General features: G+C 49.1%; 1 protein-coding gene across 3 annotated transcripts in view; it reads right to left on the minus strand.

Moving 5' to 3' along the window:
- SHISA6 (shisa family member 6) overlaps positions 1-20,969 on the minus strand; it is a 330,100-nt gene extending 309,131 nt beyond the window's left edge. For all 3 annotated transcript variants that reach the window (XM_032280251.1, XM_032280250.1, XM_032280249.1), the window contains exon 1: positions 20,323-20,969. In XM_032280251.1, the coding sequence (XP_032136142.1) occupies positions 20,323-20,969 (647 nt within the window). The remainder of the gene's footprint in view (positions 1-20,322) is intronic.
- Between the last annotated feature and the right edge of the window lie 1,440 nt (positions 20,970-22,409).

The raw sequence follows: 22,409 nt of genomic DNA on the forward strand, positions 1-22,409 counted from the left end.
TGCATTGACTGAGGATCAGCATGCATCAATCACTGAAGAGACAGAGATCAATGGGACCTAATTCCTGCCATCTATGGGCTCATAATTTAGGGGGAATTGCTCCCCTACCTGCTTTCAAACAGGATGCTCTCTGTGGGTGTGACATGTGAGATACCCACTGGCAGTGGGACATAGATGAGTTTGGACAGCTGCAAGAGACTACACCTGGATACTGACACTTCAGAGTCAGGTCCCCAGTCCTCAACACACTCCTGTGTTGCACAAGCCCGGCAAAGATTCTTCCATCTTCCCAGGGGATATCTCTGAGCAGTGGGACCCTGCCCACCTCAAGGCTTCCCTCTTACAAAGAGCCCAGCTCCAACACTCTGCCCCCATGAAAAGTGACAACTGAATAAGTTTAAAAATAAAGCTGAGTAAATTAGGGGGGAAAGAATAGTTTCTTCAACGAGTGGTCTTTGGACGACTGGATCACCACATGAAAAAGAAGGAAGTTGGATCCTTACCGCACACCATACAAGAAACTAACTCGAAATGGATCATATGCCTAAATATTAGTCCTAAAACTATAAATCACACTGAGATAACCCTTCATACATACTAGGATAGCTATAACTAAAAAGCCACATAATACTAAGTGTTGGCAAGGAGGTGGAGAAATTGGAGCCTTCATACACTGCTAGAGGAAACAGAAGATCCTACAGTCCTTTTGGTAAACAGTTTGGCTGCTCCTCAAAACTGTGATGTTCCTTAAACACAGAATTAACATATGACCCAGCAAATCTATTCCTTGGTAGTCCCAAGAACAATGGAAAACATATGTTGCATTAAACTTGTGTACAAAGGTTCATAGCAGCGGTGTTGATACTAGCCAAAGGGTAGAAACAACCCAAAAGTCCAACAACTGCTGAATGTAAAAACAAGACGTGGTATATTCACACAATGGAATATTATTCAGTCATTAAAAAAAGGCATACTGATCCATGCTATCTCATGGATAGAACTCGAAAACATCATGCTAAGTGAAAGAAGCACCATAGTAAAAGACCGCATTTCTATAACATACCCAATTGGGCAAATCTGTAAAGACAGAGAGTAGAACTGTGGTTTCCTGGGGCTGTCTCTAGGTCATGTGAGAAAAGAAGAAAGCAACTTGCACTATGCTATGTATCTTCTTCTGTGAGGGGGCTCCTGAGGTCCAGTGGGGTGTGCTGAGCTGGTTGGCACAGCCAAGACAGAGGGATGTACAGGAAAAGGCGTTTCTCAAACAAGGGTGGCCTGACAGGCTACCTAAGGATGGGAACCCTGCCACATCTTGTAAAGTGCATGGTAGCCAAGGAAATGCTCCTGGTCCCGCACCCATGTGTGACCATTCTCCAGGACCCTTCCTTTCCCAGTGCCCTCTTGGCAACTAGGAAGGCAGCTCTCATTCCCAGACCACATGACCTGAAGAGCGAGTCCCTCTGCCTGCTCCCCCTCCCTCGCCCTCCACTTGGTGACCCCCCTCCTTGCTCTGGTTCCTCTCTATCTTCCATCCCCTTCTCTCCAGGGTGCTCAATAAATATTATTCTAATTCTGAAATGTGCGATCCTGGTCTCACCTAATTAATTTGGATACGCCGGAGGAAATGGGTTAAGGCCTGAGCTACTTTCTAACCGTAGGAAAGAAAATTGGTCACTGAGGAACAGCACAGCAGATTTTGTGAAAGACTGTGCAGCAGCTTCCAGCATCTGAGAGAACGGCAGGGAGAGTCAGACAGTAGCAAACATGGAGAGGGAGAAAGGGAGGGAGAGGGGACAGAGGTCCAGAGAGAAAGAGAGGAGAGAAAACAGGTGGACAGAGAGGAGAGAAATAGGAAATGGAGCCAAAGAGACAGAAGGAGAGTGAGAGGGGGTCTGAAACCCCAAGCAAGAGAGAGCAGGAGAGGTTCAGAGCAGAGAGTTAGCAAAAGTGACAGGCACCAGGAGACAGAGAGAGAGGAGGAGGCAGAGTCCGAGGGGTAGGCAAGCAGGTAGGAAGAGCAAGAGGGAGAGTAAGCCACAGACAAGCAAAGGAAATCCAGAGATTAAATGTGATTCAGAAGAGACAGGGAAAGGGGGTCAGAGAGAGACATTCAAAGGGAAAGAGTCAGACGGAGAGAGAGACACAGAGACGGCCAAGTGAGGGACTCAGGACAGGACAGGCTGTCAGCAGGGCCCTGTCACCCCCCATGTGGATGACAGATGTGTCTGATTTAGAAATCTGAAGTGAGGAGTCACCCTAGTTGTCCTGCTTCTTCCAACCCTCCCCCACCCACAGCGAGCCCCTTTTGCTGCAATATCTGATATATCAAACAAAATAATTCTTTTGCCTGAATTATCCAGATTATTACCTAGGTCTGATGCTCCCTTCTGCCTCTGTATTTCTTGGCTTTCTCTGGTGTGTGGTGAGCAGGGGAGAGTAAATTAATCAGGCAGCAAATCTGATCAGGGAAAGCAGTCAATGTGATCAGGCCAGGGAACTTAAGCTTTCTTCAGTCCTTGGTATTGTATATTAATCGCCTGAATAACAAAAGTATCATCTTACATTTGGATAGCACTTAATAATTTCTCGATGCATTCACCTGCCTTGTCTCATGTGATTCCCATCCTATCTCTGTGACGTTTGCATCTATTATTACCATAATTCTTAACAAGGAACTGAGATTCAGGCTAATTCCAGTACTAAAACATATTGGAACAGGGATTTAAATCCAACGCTTCTGACTTAAGCCTGGACATCCTTCTGTTCACTGGGACTGCCTCTTACATACATTTCACTTCCTACAAATCATCAGCTTTAATGAGTCCTCCTGGTCCCTCCAGCTGGGTCGGCTAATTTAGCAAATGCCAGTTAATATTTGGGCATGGAGAAACAATTAGTAAATGAGTGACTCAGTTCAATACCAATTATTTATTTGCTTAAAACCTCAGTTATTGTTGTCAGTGATCCCGAGGAAATGAAAGTGTGTCTGAATTTCCCTATGTGCTTAGTTATCTCAACACCTGCAGGGACCAAGCCCAATCAACATTTTAACATGTTGCCATCTGCATTCAAGACATGAAATAGTTATTAAAATGGCAAGCGATTTCCCTTAACAGAAAAATAAACAAAACCTTGTTCATAACTTTGCTTCATAGCCTTGTCTGCTTGAAAAATTAGATATCATTTACTGAGTGATTACCATGTGCCAGACACTGGCTCTTACATGCGTTGGATCATATATTTCTCAGAATGCCCATACACAGTATCTGCCATCAGTAGCTGTATTTTGTTGATAAGAAAACTAAAACTTCTAGAGGTTATATATGTTACCCAAGGTCACACAGCTAGTAAGTTCTGAATTCAGATTCCAAACATAGGTAGATTAAACTACAGGGGCTGACTATATCCCACTAGATTATCCATCTATCTAGCCACCCATCTCTCCATCCATCTCTCCCTCCCTCCATTCATCCTTCTCTCCGTTTCCATACCATATCCCATCCATCCACCCCCTATCTATTCAACATTCTATCCATTCCTCCCAACTCATCCCCTCATCCATCCATCCAACACTTTATCCATCAATCTGTAAAACACTCCATCATTGAAGACTTCATCCCTCCAACGAACACTCCATCCATTCATCCATCCCTCCACCCAACACCCCATCCATCCATCCATTCATCCGTCCACTTAATCACATTTATTTTCTTCACCTACGATGTCCCTGTACTGGTCCTTGAACACAAGATTTTAGAGAGTGTTTAATCGTTAGGGGAAAGATCTACCCAGACCTAAGAACTCAGCTGTGGCTCAACTGCTCAGTGCTATTCACCTCAGTGTGTCATTAACATCAACAGCTCTACAACCTTTTACATTATTTTAGCAGCCTTTTTTTTTTCCCAAATGAAATCCTGACTAGAACACCAACATACTTCAGCAGACACCTGCTCTGCATAAGGCCTGTTCCCAAGTTCTTCCCAGTAGTCCGGTAGGAACTACCCAATTGTCCCTGGACTTCATGGAATTTCCAAACTTTAAAACAAATATGGTGAAAGAGCATCAGAATGAAAATTTGGATTTTTTTTTTTGGCTCCAATCTTCATTCACTGAACAGATGGTCAAACTTAGGTCCCCCACCAAATTAAGTGGGGGAATGAAGGGCCCCTTAGTTCACCTGTCAGTCTTTTAAATCTCAATCAATATGCCCTCCATGAGGGCCCCATGAATACTACTGCTCACTGAAGTGGTGCAATGGAAACCATCCTTCTGCCTCTGCCATGTCTCTGGATTTCTGAGCTGTATAAATACTGTGGAAAGGAGAAAATAGGCTCAGCTATTACTCAGTAAGTTACTCTGTGCCAAATGCAAGGCAAACTGGATAGTTCAGAGCCCTAATCATGCCCTTTCTCTTTTTTTGGGGGGTGTGGGTAGGAAGAAATTGGTGCTGTTGGATAAGTACAATTAAAGGCCAAATAGATGAACTATTCTGTGAACGAGCTATTCTGGTTAATGCTCTTATTCCTAAGGACTAATGAGAACACTCTTGTTTTTGAAGAACTTTCCAAAAGCATTCCTGTCTAATTAAGTATACTGAATATAATTAATTTTTTTAAAGAATTCAAGCTTCTTCACGAGAGGGCCATTAGTCTAATCTTTAGTTCTCTTCACAAATGAAAACCTAAGTAACACATAGACAGTCTAGGAAATGGAGCTGTTCATATGAAAACTACAAGACGGATGGTGGAAGTTGTTTCTGTTTTTGTTTTCTTTAGGTAAGTCTCTGATAGCTGCTTCATTGTATTTCTCTTGAAGGTAGAATGTAGATACTTTATTCTAGTTAAATAAAGGTACTGGTTATTTGAGTCCTAGATAACTGAGCTTCTTTTTTTCTTTTCTTTTCTTTTTTTTTTTTTTTTTTGAGACAGGGTATCACACGGTCACCCAGGCTGAAGTGCAGTGGAGAAATCATGCCTTGCTGCACCCTCAGCCTCCAGGACTCAAGCAATCCTCCTACCTCAACCTCCCCAGTAGCTGATACTACAGGCACGCACCACATTGGGCATATTTTTAAATTTTTTGTAGAGACAGGGTTTTGCCATGGTGCCCTGGCTGGTCTCAAATTCCTAAGTTCAGGCAATCTATCTGCCTCATTGTCCCAAAGTGCTGGAATTACAGGTGTGAGCCACCACATCCGACCCTAAGCTTTTACTTGATAATGACCCCTTAGAACTATTGATGTCCTCTTTAACTTCATCTCACACTTATCTACTGGACAGTCAGAGTGCTTCCATTGTCTAAAATATGCACCCAGGACAATTGAAATGGATGTATTTTTAATAAACATGGACCAAGGAAAACGGCTTTAGTTTTCCATATTCCCGGTTCTCTGAGAGCCCACTTGGAAAACACAGCTGCTGGCTTTGTGTGTGCACAAGACTGCTCTCCTCATACAGAGAGGCTCAGAATGGCTGTGGAGATCTCATTTGTTGTGCTAACAATGTCTGTGCATCTGCATTGAGCTGTTCTGCAGGTCTGAGTTGTCCCCAGCACAATTGAAATTCATCATGGCCAATAAACATCGCAGGACTCAGCGAGGGAAGGCACGGCCTGCCTGTTTTGTTTTTCAGGCAAGGGGAGCGAGTTGCTCCATCCTTAAGGTTGCCTGTTGTGGGGCTGACGCTAGACCAGCCGGGAGCCAGGTAGAGGGTAGATGTGCATCCCTTGGGAGCCCAATGCAATCCTAACAGCATCATCTTCACATACTCTACTCCTCATATGAATCATATTAACATTTCCCAGGCCTGGGAAATGTGGTAGCATCGATACCAAATGCAGACTTTTCAGGAATACTTGGATTGTTTGAGAATTCTTTGAAAATATGGATGTGTCAGGTACCCCTACTACTGGAAGCTGGGAAAACACAAAATGCTACCAAGAGATTTGCTAGAAGGGCCACATGGTCAACCAGAGGACAGATGAGTTCATAAGTGTACCCATGTACAAGTGCAAATGGACTGTCGCTGGTGCCATTACTATTCTTGTGATCGATGGTGTTGGTTTGTTTTGTTTTTGAGGCAGAGTTACCCAGGCTGGAGTGCAGTGGCGTGATCTCGGCTCACTGCATCCTCTACCTCCTGGGTTCAAGCAATTCTCCTGCCTCAGCTTCCCAAGTAGCTGGGATTACAGAAGCCCACCACCACACCCAGCTAATTTTTGTATTTTTAGTAGAGACGAGGTTTCGCCATGTTGGCCAGGCCAATCTTGAACTCCTGACCTCAGGTGATCTGCCCACCTCGGCTTCCCACATTGCTGGGATTACAGGAGTGAGCCACCGTGCCAGGCTGCTGTTGTTTTCTTTATTTGCAATGGGCTCAGACCTAAACCTAGAGGTGAGGCAACATGCAGGCAGCACAGCCTAATGGCCATACACCAGGATTCTGGAGTTAGAGAGCCTAAGTTGGAATGGCCAACTTGGTGGTTGGCCATTCAATTGAGCTGCTCTGCAGGTCTGAGTTGTCCCCAGCACAATTCATTGAGCCATTCATTGAGCTCAAGTTGCTAATTAGCAAGCGACTTGAGTGTCCTGTCGCTCTGTGTCCTTGTTAAAAAAATAAGGCCCAAATAATGAGGCAAAAAAATAATGTCTATCTCTTAGAGTTATCATGAAGATGAAATGATGTAATAGTTGTAAAAGCACTTAGTAATAAAAGCAATTAGGAGCCTTACAAGGAGCCTGGCACCTTGTAAGCACTACATAAATATTTGACTAATAAATAAATCCAAATGTCCACAACCTCCTAAAGTCTACATCGCCCAGCCTAGAGGACCATAGCAAAAGCATAGGTGGAAGAGGGGCATCTTGGAAGACTGGTGCAGGTTATGCCAAACTGGCAACATTCTTGGTGTGGTGTGGGAGCCACACGGCACAGTTGTGGCCATGGGTCATCCTGGAAGGGACCACCCATGTGCCATATTTCCCACTCAGGCCTAAGGATGGAAATCCATATGGCCACACACCAGTTTCCGCTGAACCTTGAACTTGGACTTTGGGAGCCAAGTACAAAGAGAGTCTGTTCCTTCCTGCCAGGCCAGCATGGATTGTGCTTCCACTAGTCTGCAAAGAAGCAACCAGATGAAGACCCACTGCAAACAAAGGTATTCACAGGTGAGCAAAATAAATCAGGAGTCTAAATGGGCACAGAAGCGAAAACAGATCAAACTGGCCAGAGCAATCCTTTCTGTAAAAGATTCAGTTATTCTTTCTCTTTCCTTCTCCTGTTCTTTCTTCCTTTTCTTTCCTTCTTTCCTCCCTTCTCCCTCCCTCTTTCCCTTTTTCTCTTCCTTCTTTAAAATAATTAGAAACATTATTGTCATTTCCCTACTCAAGAATCTTCACACTAATACAAACGTCAGAAGGGCAGGGTACACAAACAAGACCACTTTAATTCCTATTGACTAACTCATTCATTCATTCAGCCAGTCATTCAGTTATATTTCTTAAGTACCTACTCTGTGCCAAGCACTACTCTAGGCACTGGAATACAGGTGTAAACAAAACAGGCAAACACTCCCATCCTGTTGACATTGTGGTGTGGGAGAAAGATCCCTGCCACAAAGCAAAGCTGCTGTGTAGAGCTACAGACCAAGGAACTTCCTAGAAGAGACCAGATCTTTAAGTTGCATCTGAACTTCTGAGATCCACAAGTGGCTCTTAGAAATCTCATCTGGGGTTTTACCATAGAATTATAACCCCATTTCTAGGTGGACAGCCTCTGCCCAGTGTGAAGTTGAACGTATGTCCCATGAGGACAGACTCTTAACTAGGAGTACTTATTTATTCTGGAGAAGGGAAGACTGAACATGAGCCTTGACTGCCATATTCAAAAAGATGTTTTGCCATCCTGAAAAAGAAAGGATACACTCCTGATGCGGTTACTCCAGGGGGTAGATCCCAGGCCCAAGAAGTCAATTTTGGCTCCCCAGGAGAATCAACTAAAATCGCATCTTAATAATAGGCCAGTTGCCTCCAGGGGTAGGGGCAGTCCAGCCCTAGATGCAAGGGTGGCCACTTGCTGTGCATGAGAGGAGAGGAAGGTGGTGCCAAGAGAGACAGCCACTAAATGCCTCATGAGTCCTCTTCCACCAGGAGATCCTATGAAGTAAAGATGCTAAAAGCAGTATCCTCATGAGGCCATTTGCAGACAAAAAAATATTTTTGTCTGTGGAGGTATGTTCTTCTCTGGCCCTCCTCAAAAAAAAAACTTTTTTTTTTTTTTTGAGACAGAATCTTGCTCTGTTGCCCAGGCTGGAGTGTAATGGTCTGATCCGCCTCCCAGGTTCAAGCAATTATTTTGCCTCAGTCTCTCAAGTAGCTGGGACTACAGGCATGCGCCACCACACCCAGCTAATTTTGGTATTTTTAGTAGAGACGGGGTTTCACCATATTGGCCAGGCTGGTCTCGAACTCCTGACCTTGTGATTCACCTGCCTCGGCCTCCCAAAGTGCTGGGATAACAGGCGTGAGCCACTGCGCCTGGCCAACAATCTTATTTCAGTGGCATGTGCAAGGACAATGCAGCTCCTCCCACACCCCAGAGCTGTTGAACCTACCAGTACAGATGTGGACTGTGTCAGCATATACCTTTCAGGTGTGCTGACTGCAGAATGGGCCAGAGAAGAACATACCTCCACAGTGTTATAGCCCACATCCCATAGCAGGGGGGCCAAGAGACTCACCCAAGGTCATTGAGACAGAAAGTGACAGAGCTGGGATCATCCTGCCTCATAGCTCAGCTCCCAGGAAATGCTCTAAGACAGGGAAAGATGGGTGACAACCTCCAAAAGTGAAAGAGGGCCTTGCTAGATGTCCCTGGAGAGCCACATAAGCAGACTAAGAGAGGGAGGTCAAAGTTCTCTTCTATAAGGGCAGGGCTGCCGTCTGCATGCCTCCTGACACATCCTACAGTAGGTGTGATGCTGTCTCCTCAATCCAAACAGTGGTGTTGGGAACAGTGATTCATGAGCAGACTCCTTAGGCCACTGAGAGAGAATCACAGAGACAGCCAAGGCAGGGCTCAAAGTCCCCTTATTTCCCAGAGATGGGTGAGTTGACCAAAGTCTGCCCCCAGATCCATAACCTCTCAGGCCCAGCTGGTCATGACTGGCAAGAAGCAGAAAAGCGAGCACAGGGATCTGGCATGGTTCATAACATAAATTCTCAAAGCCGAAGGGAGAGAGTTGGATTCTAAAAACTCAGGGAAATCGAAAAAGAAGAGAAACAAGAAGAGGGAAAATAAGCAGGAACCCTCAGAGGGAATTCAAAAAGGGATTTGAAGCAGCATCCAGTCAAGCATCACCAATTCGGTAGAAATAAGGGCAGGCTAATCCCAATCAATGAAACAGACATGAAAATTCTAAAACACTTTAAAGGAAACTCATTTTTACTGCTTCCCAGGTCATTGCAGGATTTTAAACCAGATTAAAAATTAAAATAAAATTGATCTTCGAAGAGCTACTTCATTGATAAGAATGATTTGTAATTAACATGTCAATTGCTTACTGAGAAGCTGCCGGAAAACAATCTAACCTTCTCCATGGTCTATGCCCCTGCAAAATCTCTGCAGTCATGTTTGAGCTATCAATCCATTCATCGCAGATTTTTATCAGAGAGAAAAAAAAAATAACTTTGCCCAGGTCCAATTTGGAGAAATTTTGAATTAGTAGTGTCTAAACTGATACGGCTTAATGAAGTTATGGCAGGACAAGTTCAAGAAGGAGAGTCACAGGAAGAGGGGAGAAGGAACACAGATCGACAGAAGTGAACAGGAATCAAAACAAGGACAGATGGAGAAGACGCAGCAGTGGACAGAACACCGAAAGTAACACGAAGAAACATTTTAATGATGTGACTTAAAAGCAAGGGAGAGATGTAAGAGATCCTTTGCTCAAAAGCCCGATATTCTTCTTTGCAAACGCTTGAGGGTAGGTAAGAAGCTGGCTGTTGGTTATCTGAGCATCGAAAAACATTGTGATTTCCCATTGCGTAAACAGTCTCCCAAGACTATGGGACACCATTCCTGGGAAACTTCAAGTAAATCTCTCAAGATGCTGCAAAAAGTCAGAAACAGCTAACTACGAGTCCAACAGGGAAGTTGGTATCCAGATTCTTCCCCAAGTTCTGGAGCAGTCTCAGCTCTGGGGCCGGCCTCATGCCCTGTCTCTGCAGGGAGGTGGGTTAACAGGAGCCCTGCCTTCAGTCGAAGCCTTCCAAACAGCAGTGACAGCGGTCAGAATTCCCTACTGATTGTATCTGAGCCTGATCCCAGGACTGAGGGAGAAAAACTCTCCTGACAACTCTCTTCTTTGCTACTATATTGTTTTGCCACCAGCCTGCCTGACTCCTAGCAAAAGCCCACATTCCCAGGACCTCAGAATGGAAGGGATGGATGGGCTCTGGAAGGGACTCTCAGATGCCACTTCAAATTAACAGCCACCCCCTCCCTCCACCAAGCCTTTCAGAATTCAAATTCCTCCCACTGAAACAGCAAGGGCGAAGGAAGACAGAAGTGGCTGTTTGGGTGGAAAACACTCTTCCCAGAACAGGACATTTGGCTAAGGGAACAACGAATATGTCCAGAGGACAGATGTCCTGAGTAATGAGACTTTAATGCCGAAGCTAATGGGAACAGTACACGAGACCAAATGCCAAAAAAGCAAGGAATAATGAGAGTGTTTGCAAAGCGGGCAGAAAGCAGCGACTCTATTCCCAAACACTGGGGAACAGGGCCAAGGTTCCAGCCACCCAGAGTCTCACTGGGACTCCTGCGTCCATGGGTCTGGAGACGGGGACAGTGGCTTTAGGCAAGGAGGATCCAAGGGTTCTCTTGCTCCTCTCACAAGGAGTAGGCATGAGCCAAGCACGGGCAAGAAGGATGAAAACAGGGAGCAGGAACGCTGGTTTCCTGGAGAAACTAGTGAGATAAATTTCCACACACCGTCAAACAGAGGTGAGCTTCCTGAGCAGGTGCCCCTGGCATGGAGCTGCACGCTAGGGAATGTGAGCTCAGCTGCTGCTTACTGCCCTGTGACCACCGGAGCTTGAGTCCTGTGGCAGGTTGGGAGCTGCAGAGTAAAACACAGGCTATTAGAGCATCCCTGGATTCCTTCCTTTCCACGTGCCCTTCAGGACTGGGGACTTGAGAGCACCAAAATGGAGAATCACAGGGAAAGCGTAATTAGGAAGCATAGCCACAAAGATAGAAATAGGGAAGGAGGCTGGGCGCAATGGCTCACGCCTGTAATCCCAGCACTTTGGGAGGCCAAGGCAGGTGGATCACCTGAGGTCGGGAGTTTGAGACCAGCCTAGCCAACATGGAGAAACCCCGTCTCTACTAAAAATACAAGATTAGCCGGGCGTGGTGGCACATGCCTGTAATCCCAGCTACTTGGGAGGCTGAGGCAGGAGAATCGCTTGAACCTGAGGGGCAAAGGTTGCTGTGAGCCGAGATTGTGCCATTGCACTCCAGCCTGGGCAACAAGAACGAAACAGTCTCCAAAAAAAAGAAAAGAAAAAAGAAAAAGAAATAGGGAAGGAATAAAACTAGAACAGGGAAACAGAATCAAGTTAGCCAAAATGCTGCATCTGGTATGCACAATGCTAGATGTTAGAAATGGGGACGGGTGTGAGAGTTGTGATAAACGGAGCTGTGTGTGAGCTCCACATCTCAGTAATTAAAACTGGAAATAGCCCTAGGTCCATACTGTCTCCCAAATTGCCTCTTCTCTCCAGCGCCCCTTACCCAAGCTCCCCTCACTGTTCCCAGGAGCTAGGACTCACGCAGAATTGCCCAAGGGTTCTTTCCATATTGTCAAGTGGTTTTTTTTTTCCCCCTCAATTAAAATCAGGGTGTTTCATTTTGTTTTATATTTTCTTTGCATTGCCTTTGCTGTCCTCAGCCAACAGAATCTATTCCTGAAAGAGAGCTCTTTCACTGCCCTGGGCATTGTGCTGCCTGCACGCAATCTAAGCAGGGGCCGCTGTTCTGGTTCCGCAGAGCCCTCTTAGGTAGGTCATTTATCCTCCCAGTCCTTCACTGTGATAACCAATCCCAGGGCATGGGCAGGTGGGTCTTTGCTTTCTTAAGTAATCTGAGTATCACTGGCTCCATTACATTCAGGAAGGTGAGAGCCAGCTGCTCCACTGGACTTCAGAGAGAGAAGGGCACCAGCAATGTCCTAGCTGTGTGACCCTGGGCAAGTTACTAAGCCTCTCTGAATCAGTTTCCTCATCTGTAACATGGGCCTCGGCACTCAGAGGGGATGATGGGAGGGTGCAGTGAGATAATGCAGGTCAGGTGCTGAGCTGGATGGATGCTAGTACAGAGTAAGCCCTCGAGACCAGGCACTCTTATGAATATCTCTCTACCATCCTCTCCACTTCCTCGAGTCTTCAGCTCACTGAGACCTCCAGCTCTCTCCATCCCTGGCTTGTGAGCCTGCATGGGTGATGGAGTTGTATAAGCTCCTGGGACACAGAGCTCCCACAGTCCTGACACATGAACAGAGTTAAGAGGGACTCCCCAGGCTCACTGCAAGACTGACTCTTCCCAGAATGCCCAAGAATGACCTTTAGAGGGTCATCAGCAGAGCCAGAGGCTGTGACTCAGCCTATGCATGGGTGCAGTACAAATGCCTAGCCCTTTACCAACCCCTAATTCCTGACTGAGATAACGGAATGCCATTCTACCCACAGTAGTACAGCTGCTGCTACCCCACCTGCAAATGCTGAGTCTGGTAACCCTTGTCACCTGCCTTTACACTCGACCTGCCCCACCCTCACTCCATTTCAGTGACCAATCCATCCACTGAATGCACACTGGGGGGTGGAGGGAGTGGTGATAAATGCCCATTAGGAATTGATCAGCAATGGCTCACTGGCAGCCTCACCTTGCTGGGCTTGCAAATATTTCTACGTCATCTATGGCAGTCTGGCCCAGCTGGTGACCCCATCTGAATGCAGAAGCACAGAGGCAATAGCCTTGGGATAGAAAAAAGGGCAGGGACAGTGAACACTCTGGCTCTGACCCCGCGCCTCACTGCATGCATCCCATAAAACTGGGTCCCTTTACCCTCAGAATCAAACTAGGAAGCTAAATTAAGCTGTCTACTATCTCATGCAGAAATGTGGGCCATGTACTTTTTTCACCCTTTCTGAGCAGTTTTATGTGAAATGCTTGCTGCAGATTCAACTCATTTTTCTCCCCCTGTCTTTAGAACCCACCACCTGCCTGGCACACTGATAAAACATAAAACTGATTTTCTTAAGGCCAATAATTATCCTTCCTCATGAGGAGTGGCCTCTTCAGAACGATCATCGTGGACTGCCAGGCACTCCTGTGTCGAGCTGCCATTCACTCCTCTCTGAAACGCCTCTTCTGGGCTCCTGCCTTCAGAGACAGCTGACACTGCTCCTAGGAGAGCAAGTCTCATTACTGGAGGCACTCTTGATTTCTGATCACCTATTTCATTCATCAGACTCAGCCCCATGATTTATCATTGCTTACAAAAATCAAATCAACCCTAGGAAAATAAAAACATGCTACCTTTATGGAAAGTAAAAATGGCATGCCATGGACCCTCAGTGTAATTTCAAGAGAGGAACTGTGGAAATATTTTCCAGAGAAGAATCAGCAGGCAGCCTCCCAAGGTGACTGCTTGGAAGGGCAAGACATCAGGGTATATGTAAACCCAGGATCTTTCAAAGAAAGTATCAAGCACATTACAGGGAAAACCCACAAACTGCTTGCCACAAAGATTATTTTCACATAATGATTAAGCCTAGATTTCCAGCTTCATTAGCCTGAAGTATCTGGGCCCAGAGCGGAGGAGGGGCAAAATTGGCACCAAGGAATGTGTTTCTGTGGCTCGCAGAGCTATATTCTATGTAGGGGGCCACCCTGGAGGATAACCCTGAAATCTCTCTCTCTCTCACACACACACACACACACACACACACACGGCCACTGGATGTCTGGAGGTCTCTGGCCTCTCACACAGCTGAACTGCATTGATCCGGTAGTCTCAGAATTTCTACTCATCTCAGAAAGAGAAAGCATTCACAGTCTGAATTTTTAATGACAGATTCCTGCCCACAGTTTCATTCAGTGACTTTTTGACTTGGTCCACAACTCTCTGGCCTGTGCTGTATTTTCCTTCTTCAATGGTCCGCATTACTCAGACCTTACAAAGGGATTATGCCTAGATCAGGTTATTGCCCTTTAGAAAGGAATGTGAAAAAACTCCAAAAGGATTGGGGAAGATCAACGGAAATCATTTTACTGGAAACATTTAGTGGCAACATTGAACGAGGAGGGTTACAGAAACATGGGAAAGTAAGAGAAAGGAGAAGGCTGTTAACTCGCGTCTCCAAGGATCTGAGGGTTATTTGGTGATGACTAAGGAACGTGCAAAGAGTAAAGAAGCACAATGTATTTTCATTGAAATACGAGTCTGGGCACTAGAACACAGGAGCCCTGGCTTAAACTCCAAGCTCACCCACCCACTAGCTGGGTTCCTTGGCATTGTGATCTAGCCTTTCTGAATTTCAGTTGCCTCGCTTGTAAAACTGGGGAACTAGATTAAATGAATTGCCTGCAATGGAAATGTTATAATTCTGTAATAGATGACAAAAGAATAGAATGTACTACCCTGCTTTTTCAGAAGATTCCGGTTTTATTTTGAGAGATTAAAAAAATGGAGTTAGCGATATACCCTGAGTGGTTTTAAAATTAAGCTTGCTCAAGGGTAGAGTTCAAGGGACTGAGACCTTCTGAGGATTCACTAGTGACTCTCGAACTCAAGCCTCTTATCTGTCTAAAATATCTTCAAAGAAAGACACTACAGAGGTGAGGTTATAAACGTAAGTCAGGAAAAAATAACGGGGTAGAGTTTCCCAAGAAAAAAGGGGGAAAATCACCACAGAAACTAAACAATGAATTTAGCCTAGGTCTTCAGGTATTCCACCAAAGCACCCCTGCCCACCACCACCAATCTGAGACATCTTACACACCTGTAAATTCAAACCATCATTTTGAGGCTCCACGGGTGATATATCATCAAGGGATATGAGCAAAATTGTAAGACAAAAATCACCATAATTTCAAAAATGGATGGTACCGGAGCTTGAACAAGAAGGCAGCAGGGAAGGAGGATGGTAACCTTCCATAGCAAGGAGCAGGATGGCAGTTCCAGCACCTGGTAGGAATTCTCGCAGACCAGAGAAACTCAGCTAGAAAGTGAAGACCTAGATATAATCTGCCAGCCCCTGGAAAATCAGGTGGCAGAACTGGAAGCATGAAGCTTCTTTTGCTGGGGTTCGCTTTCATTCCGGGTCTGTAGGACGGTCCGTCTGGAGCTAGTGAATTGACCTCTTTCAATCAGCTCATTTTTTCAGCTGTCTTAACCACGCTTTCCTGCACAACTGATTTGAATCAACTGCAGAGTCAATGCACTCTCTCATTAAAACCAGCTGAAAACAATGAATTAGACTTTTTTCTCTAGCTGCGTCTTGGCAGTCTAGAGGAGTAGGTAAACTTGGTATCTTAGCAGTTGATTCCCTGAAATGAACGTGCTCCCCACCTTGGGTAAGGTAGGAGGGAAGAAAGGGACAGATGTAAGTCCCTCTGAGCTTGAGGAGGGGTAGGAAGGGACATGAAGATAGTGGGCAATGTGACCAAGGGGAATTGCACAGTCTAGGGAATTTGAAAAGTATTTGCATGGTTACTGTGCTAAAGCAAGAAGGGACCCTGCTAGCCTCATGTATCAAAGGCAGCATGTGCCTTATAAGCTTATATGGTGTAGTATGAAATGCATCTTGCCCAGGGAAGGTGAGCAGGGCTCATTTGTTAAGTGAATGTCTGCGTATCTCTGCAAGAGTCAGGACAAACCAAGCCTGGCACACGAGGGCCAGGCAATGTCACCTTGTCCCTTCGGTGGGGATAATCAACCTCTCCCCGGACTGCTTTCCCCCTTTTGCTATTTTTGCTCCTGTCTTCCCAGCATCCTTCCCCTGCTCCTTCCTCCATGAGACTTCTCCAGTTCTTCCACAATTGTCCTCTTTCCCTACAAGCATTTTTTAACTCAAAGAGAAAAGAAATAAAGGCGAGACGAAGACTTTCAGTCCAAGGCAAGAGGCCTTTTTGTTTCTTTCCTTCTATATTTGCAGTAGAAAAATAAGTTGACTCTCTATTTAGATCAATTCATTATAGTGAGCTCACAGTGCTTCAAAAAATGGAGTGACTTGACAATTCGTTGCCCATGAGGCTAGGAAGAGAACTCACTAAATCAGCCGGCGAAAGGGCCCTGCTACTGCAGTTATGTGGCCTGTGAGGAAAAAACAGGGCTCTTTCAGTTTCTAATTAATTTGCGGAGGGAGAAAGAGTAGAACAAAGTATTCCCTTGACTTCCTCTAGAAATAAGCAGGAGAACGAACCCAAAGATGAAGGGGTCACTACTTTTTCTTTTTCCTTTTGATATCCACCTGGATTTTTCTTCCCACACCCCTAGATATCCCCCCACCCCACCCTACATGCCTCGATCCCCTCTGCTCCTGTGCCGGCAGTGGGAGGACTCCGGAGAGCTCTGATTTCACCCACTGCATCTCCAGCATCCTAATAGATTCCTCACCCATCTGTTAATTAGCCATTAAAAAAAAAAAAAAAAAGCCACACAGTTCCTCCCTCAGAATGATTCTCATCTCCAAGACACGAATGAATCAACTCGGGGTGAGGAGGAAGGAACAGGTTCAGATGTGAGACAGCTAACAGGAACGTGAATGTCAAAAAGGAGCCAGGCTCCCCAGGCCATTTCCTGGGCATGGCGAAGCCCTTTCAGAACATCAGCTGCCCCTCCCGGAACAAAGAACCCCAGGGGAGCAATGCAGAAGCCACTCGGGAAATCAGAAAATCTGAGGATGGCTGCAGCTTGAGCCTTAGCCCGGGCAGTTTGAAAGAAGGGAAAAGTGAAGTGGAGATCCTGGCGGGAACTGGCTTTCAGATGGGAAAGGCAGGCTCGGCCGCCCTGGGGCTCTCTGGCCACAGCCAGCACCTGCATCTGCCTTTCATCGCCCCGTACCCACTTCCTCGTCCTCCATGGAGTCCAGCTAGCTTAGTCGGACTTGGTGCTCATCTATTAGAATCACCAGAGAGCTGACAGTTTCCCTCACAGACACTGATTTCTCGCTCAGAAACACAATAGCAAGGTCTAATCACTTCTGGAAATGATTAAATCTGTTCCTCCCTGCAGGAGTAGAGACATGAAAGGAAGTCCTGCCCTAAGGAATGTGTGTGCACGGGCAGGCAGAGCACTGTCCAGCCTGGGAGCACCGAGGCAGACGCAGGTGGTCCATCCCTTCCCTTCACCCCTGCTCATACTCCCACAAATGTCCCTTTCCAATAAGGCTGTTCTCATTGAAACTCCCTCAGACTCAGCCCCTGCCTGCCCAGCTATCATCTTCAGGGGGAATCACACACTAAAACCAACTCTTCTTTCCTGTTCACAAAGAAAACATCTTTGCTGAATTATTTCAAGGAATATGTGACTGTATGCACATCCACTTCCTCTCTTGACCTCTCAAGAGTGTACACTCTTTCTTCTCCCCACTTTCACTAGGAAAAACTCATTATAGTATGAATATTTCTCTCTTTCTCCATCACTCCCTCCTTTGCCCCACCCTGATTGCCCAACAAGGCAGTCTGCACAAAAATACTCACTGGAATGGCAATCGGTGCCCTCTGAGGGGTGAGCAAAGTGAGAGGAGCGGTGTAGTCACACTCACCCCCAGGAATCTGACAGCAACATGCACACTCACTCTGACCTACCCCAGAAGCAAGAGGTTGAGTTGGGACATTGCTGTGCTTGAGTTACCTGGAAGTGAAAAATAAGTTTCCCTGACCTGCCCAAGGTCACTCATGGAGTGTCATAGATGGATTGCCCATGCTCTGTCCCCCTGCCACCCCACCGCACAGACATTGTCCCCTACCCAACAGGGACCGACATGATGGTTTGCAAAGCTCTGATCAGGCAAGACTGCAGCTGCTGGAAGAGAAGCTGTGAACTGAATAAAATCAGGAGGTGAACTTGAGGGGGAAACATCCCATATTTGCATAATGTTCTGAGGCCTGAAATTCATCTCCCTTCCCATGGTTACTCTGCTTCCCCAACCCCAGAGAGAAATAGCCTCAATGGTGTCATTACCATCACCCTAGTTTGGCGTAAGGGGTATCAGTGTGGTGGGGAGAGGAGAAAACACCAAGAGGGACAGTGACCTCTCCAGGGTCATGTGCCAGTGCCAGCATCCAAAGTTGCCTGCTGCCAGTATTTGAGGACACCGCCCTCTGTATCATCCCAGGTGATGACGAATAAACTCAGTATGAGGCGGAAGGGTCAAGGCAGCAGGCAGTTTTCTCTGAGTACAGAGAACAATGGCTCAGGGAAGAAAGTAACTTAAAGAAAGATGTGTAGGAATCAGCCAGCAAGAAGGTTTCATTCGAGGCCAAAGCCACAGGAGAAGGGAAAGAGGAGACAAGCCTCTAAGTCTTGAGGCAGAGGTGTAAGGATGATAAGGACCAGCACATCTGCTTCAGGACAGCATCTACCCCACAGGCAATTCCTTCTCTTCTTTCCACACTCAGTCAAGACAGAAAATTCTTGGCTGGACAAGATGCAAAAGAAACACTGTCTCGCCTTTATGTTGCTCTCTGTCCCACTTGTCTTCTGCATTTGAGAGCCAAGACTGACCATAGGCTTTCTCACACCAGCAGATACTTACTGCATGATCTGAGACATGAGATGCAGGTGGAAGACAAGGTGGAGGCACCTGAGGGGGACAGAGCCTTATACATGGGTCTCCTTTTGGAATCACCCCAATTCCAGCACCCGAGTTTGAGGTACCCACCCTTTGTGGATTTGACTCAATAAAACCTGCCAGGGAGTATCGTTTCTCTCAACACCCACAATATCAAGCAGGAAAAAAAAAATCAGCTCTTTTAGCATGCCTAGAAATTTCTCTCTGCCTTTCTCTCTCTTCAGCAAGGCAGGGGTGATTAATGAGCACAGCAGCGAGGAAGGCGGTTTTCAGGTGGTTAGGAAGGAGGTTTTCAGGTGGTAAGGATAACAAGCAAGCAGGACGCAGAGATGAGCTCAAGGTGAATAGGTCAGTGTGGGAGCCTGCAGGGCCAACTCACAAGCAGTGGTCTGGGGGGTGGTCACCGCGACCAGGGCAGCACCACGCACCAGAAATGGAAGCACCTCCTGGGGCAAGATTTGTTCCCTGAGAGGACTTTTGCACCATGTCCAGTCATCCATCATCATAAGGGGACTGGAAGCCAAGCTAACTGCGTCCCCTGGGTGTGTCATTCCTAGAGTTCTAAGGGGGAGGCTGGGTTTCTGTCCTCCCCTTGGCTTTGACTTCCCCAAGAGCTCACTGGGGGCCAAGGCAGTGTGGCAGGCAGCATTCAGAGTGGAACCAGGGACTGCCATAGTTTGAGCTCTTGGTGTAAGTTTTCGTAGGAGGCAATCCCCCCACCCCCCACGGCGGCGGCGCTGCCTCTGGGAAGGTAATCAGTGAAAGATGCCCCGCCAGGTTTAACACAGGCAAGAACTGTTAACTCAGAGTTCTGCCTACAGGGTTTCAAAGAACAAGTCCTCCAGTCTCAGCAGGAAAGACAAACATCCCACTCCACAGGATGCAATGAAGAGACACCATCTGTGCTTGGTCAACATGGAATGGAGGAATCTTTATCCCTTCTTCCGGCAGGAGGCATCCTTTCTATAAAAGCTCAATTCCTAATGCACAAGAACATCCCAGTTGACCCTAAGCCACTTGGTACCCCTTTCAGTAAGGTTCCAACATTGGTCATTTCCCTATATTGAAGATGGCACTCTGATTTGACTCAAAAAACTAAACGCCATGAGCCTACACTGAGGTGCCCACAAGCCAGGAAAACAGAACCCTGGATCCTCATCCAGGATTACAGCATTTGGAACATTCTTACACTTGGAACTTCACGCACTCAATCAATTCTTACTCTGTCTTGTAAATCCCCGACCACCAAAGCATGCGTTCCCGGTTCTGAAAAAAAAATGGAGGAGGGGGCCCAAGAACGCCCCGATTTATTGCATGCAAAAGAAGCGAGGGTAAACTGACTTAAGAGGGCCAGGGGAGGTGTGACGATGCAGAGAGTGAAGAGGACAGGCGAAGCAAGCGGAGAGGGTGAGGCCGCGGGGAGACCGACCCGGGCGCGCAGCACGCGGCGCTCTCACCTGTGGATGTTCATCTCCCGCGGAGGGCGATGGGCCTTGTCGTAGGAGACCTTGGCGAAGACTCCGGCCACGATGACGAAGGCGATCACCCCGCAGGTAATGTAGACGGTGAAGTTGGTCTTGTCCTTCTCCGGGTCGTACTTGTTCTCGGGCCCCGGCGACACCACCTTGGTGCTGGGCGTCTGGACCCACACCGGGCTCTGGTAGTTGGTGCACTGGCGCTGGTCTAGCTTCTCGTGGCGCTTCTTGCAGCAGAAGCGGTAGTAGCAGGTGCCGCAGCAGTACAGGTAGCCGCTCTCGCTGTTGTTGCACTCGAACTCCTTGTCGTACTGGCCGCTCACGTCGTAGTAGCCCCAGCACGTCTCGTAGGTGACGGCCGCGTTGGCCGCCGCCGCCGCCGCCACCGCCGCCGCGGGCTGCCCCCGTCGGCTTCCCGCCTCCGGGGCTCCGGGCGCCCGGGCGGTGCCGTTCAGCTCGCGACCGCCCCGGGCCAGGGCGCCCCCGGCCCGTCGGCCCCCGACGGCAGCAGCGCCGCCTGCGCTCAGGGTCCGGTTGGCGGCGCGGCCGCGGGCTCCGTGGGCGCCGGGCAGCAGGTCCAAGGACTCCAGCGAGAGCAGCAGCAGCAGCAGGAGGCGCCGCAGCGCCATGGCGGGGCCGGGCGGGAGGGCGCGGGGAGGCTTCCGCGGCAGGCCGCTCCCCCGGCCGGCCGGGCTCCGAGGACCGCCGCGCGGGCCGGGCTGGAGGCGCGGAGCGGTCAGCCGCGCCGGGGCGATGGCGCCATCCAGGCGCGGGCGGCAGTGGCGGCGGCGGTGGCGGTGGCGGTGGCGGTGGCGGCGGCGGCGGCGCGCGGTGCGCACGGACCGGCCCGGCGCGGGCTGCTCGGGCTCTCAGGCTGCGCGCCGGCTCCGCGCTCCCCCTACGGGTTCGGCGCGCCTCCCGGGCAGCCCCATCCCCCGCCGGCGGTGGCGGCGGCCCCGCGCGCGGCTGGGCTCAGGCAGGACCCGAAGCGCGGCTCCGGGCGGCGGCGGCGGCTGCGGCGTGGTCCCGTCCGGGCAGGTCCTGCGGGACAAGACGGGGAGCCGGTCACGGGGTGGGGCGACTGGCGCTGTGGGAGCAGGAGGGGAACCGGGGGCAGGCGGGCGGGGAGGGTGCGCGCAGCCCTCGAGGAGCGAGGCTCCGGGCAGGGAGGGGGCGTAGCGCCTGCTCCCAAGACGGGTCCCGCGGCCCTGCGCGCCTGGAACCGAGGGCGCACGGGCCGCCCCTCCAGGCACAGCTCGGTCTCCCGGGTCCCCCGCCGCCCGGCCCCACAGCGCGCTCCCGCCGCCGGCTGGTTCCCTGGGACGGAGCCGGCTGAGGCTGGGGTCCGGCGACGAGCTGGGGGAGCGCGCGGCGGCTGGACCTCACTCACTCACCATGCCCGGCTGCGACTGCAGAGGCGGCGGCGGCGGCGGAGCAGGAGCGCAGCGGCCGGAGCGAGCGAGCGAGCGAGAGGAGAGCCGCCGGCTCGCCGCCTGCACTAGTGCTGGAGGGTGTGCGAGAGGGAGCGAGGGAGACACACGCACTCACACACCCGCACACACGGGAGCGCCGCGAGGGGCGGAGGGAGAGGCGAGGGGAGGGCAGCGGCTCTCCGCCGCCCACGGTTGCACGCCCGGGCGCTCAGGGTGCGGGGCGTGAGGGGCGGGGGGTACTCCTTTTTGCTTCTGCCCGATCGCGGCACTTGAAGCTCCGCGTCACGAAAGCCCCGGACAGCACTTAACGCGGCGAACTGGGCGGGCGAAGAGGGGGCCGGGAGCAGGGCCAAAGGTCCCCTGTGCAGACGGCCCGCGGCAGGGACAGGCCTCCCCTGCCATTGCCCCCTCCAGCCCTCGCGACCAGTCCCCACCCTACCTGGGCCCCGAGAAGCGTGCGGCCAGAACGGGAGTCGGGGTTTCTGCAAGCCTTTGCCTCTCCCTAGTGGTGATACTCGCAGCCAGAAGAGGTCAAACCCATTGCTACAGGTTCCCAAACTGAGTCCAGGGGTCAAGTGGCTTGTCTGAGGCTGTTGGGCGACCCGTGAGCTGAGCCTACACTATCTTCCTCTTGGT

This window comes from Sapajus apella, unplaced genomic scaffold, assembly GCF_009761245.1.
Source record: "Sapajus apella isolate SASKATOON/1434 unplaced genomic scaffold, GSC_monkey_1.0 scaffold12, whole genome shotgun sequence".
NCBI classification, from domain to species: Eukaryota; Metazoa; Chordata; class Mammalia; order Primates; family Cebidae; genus Sapajus; species Sapajus apella.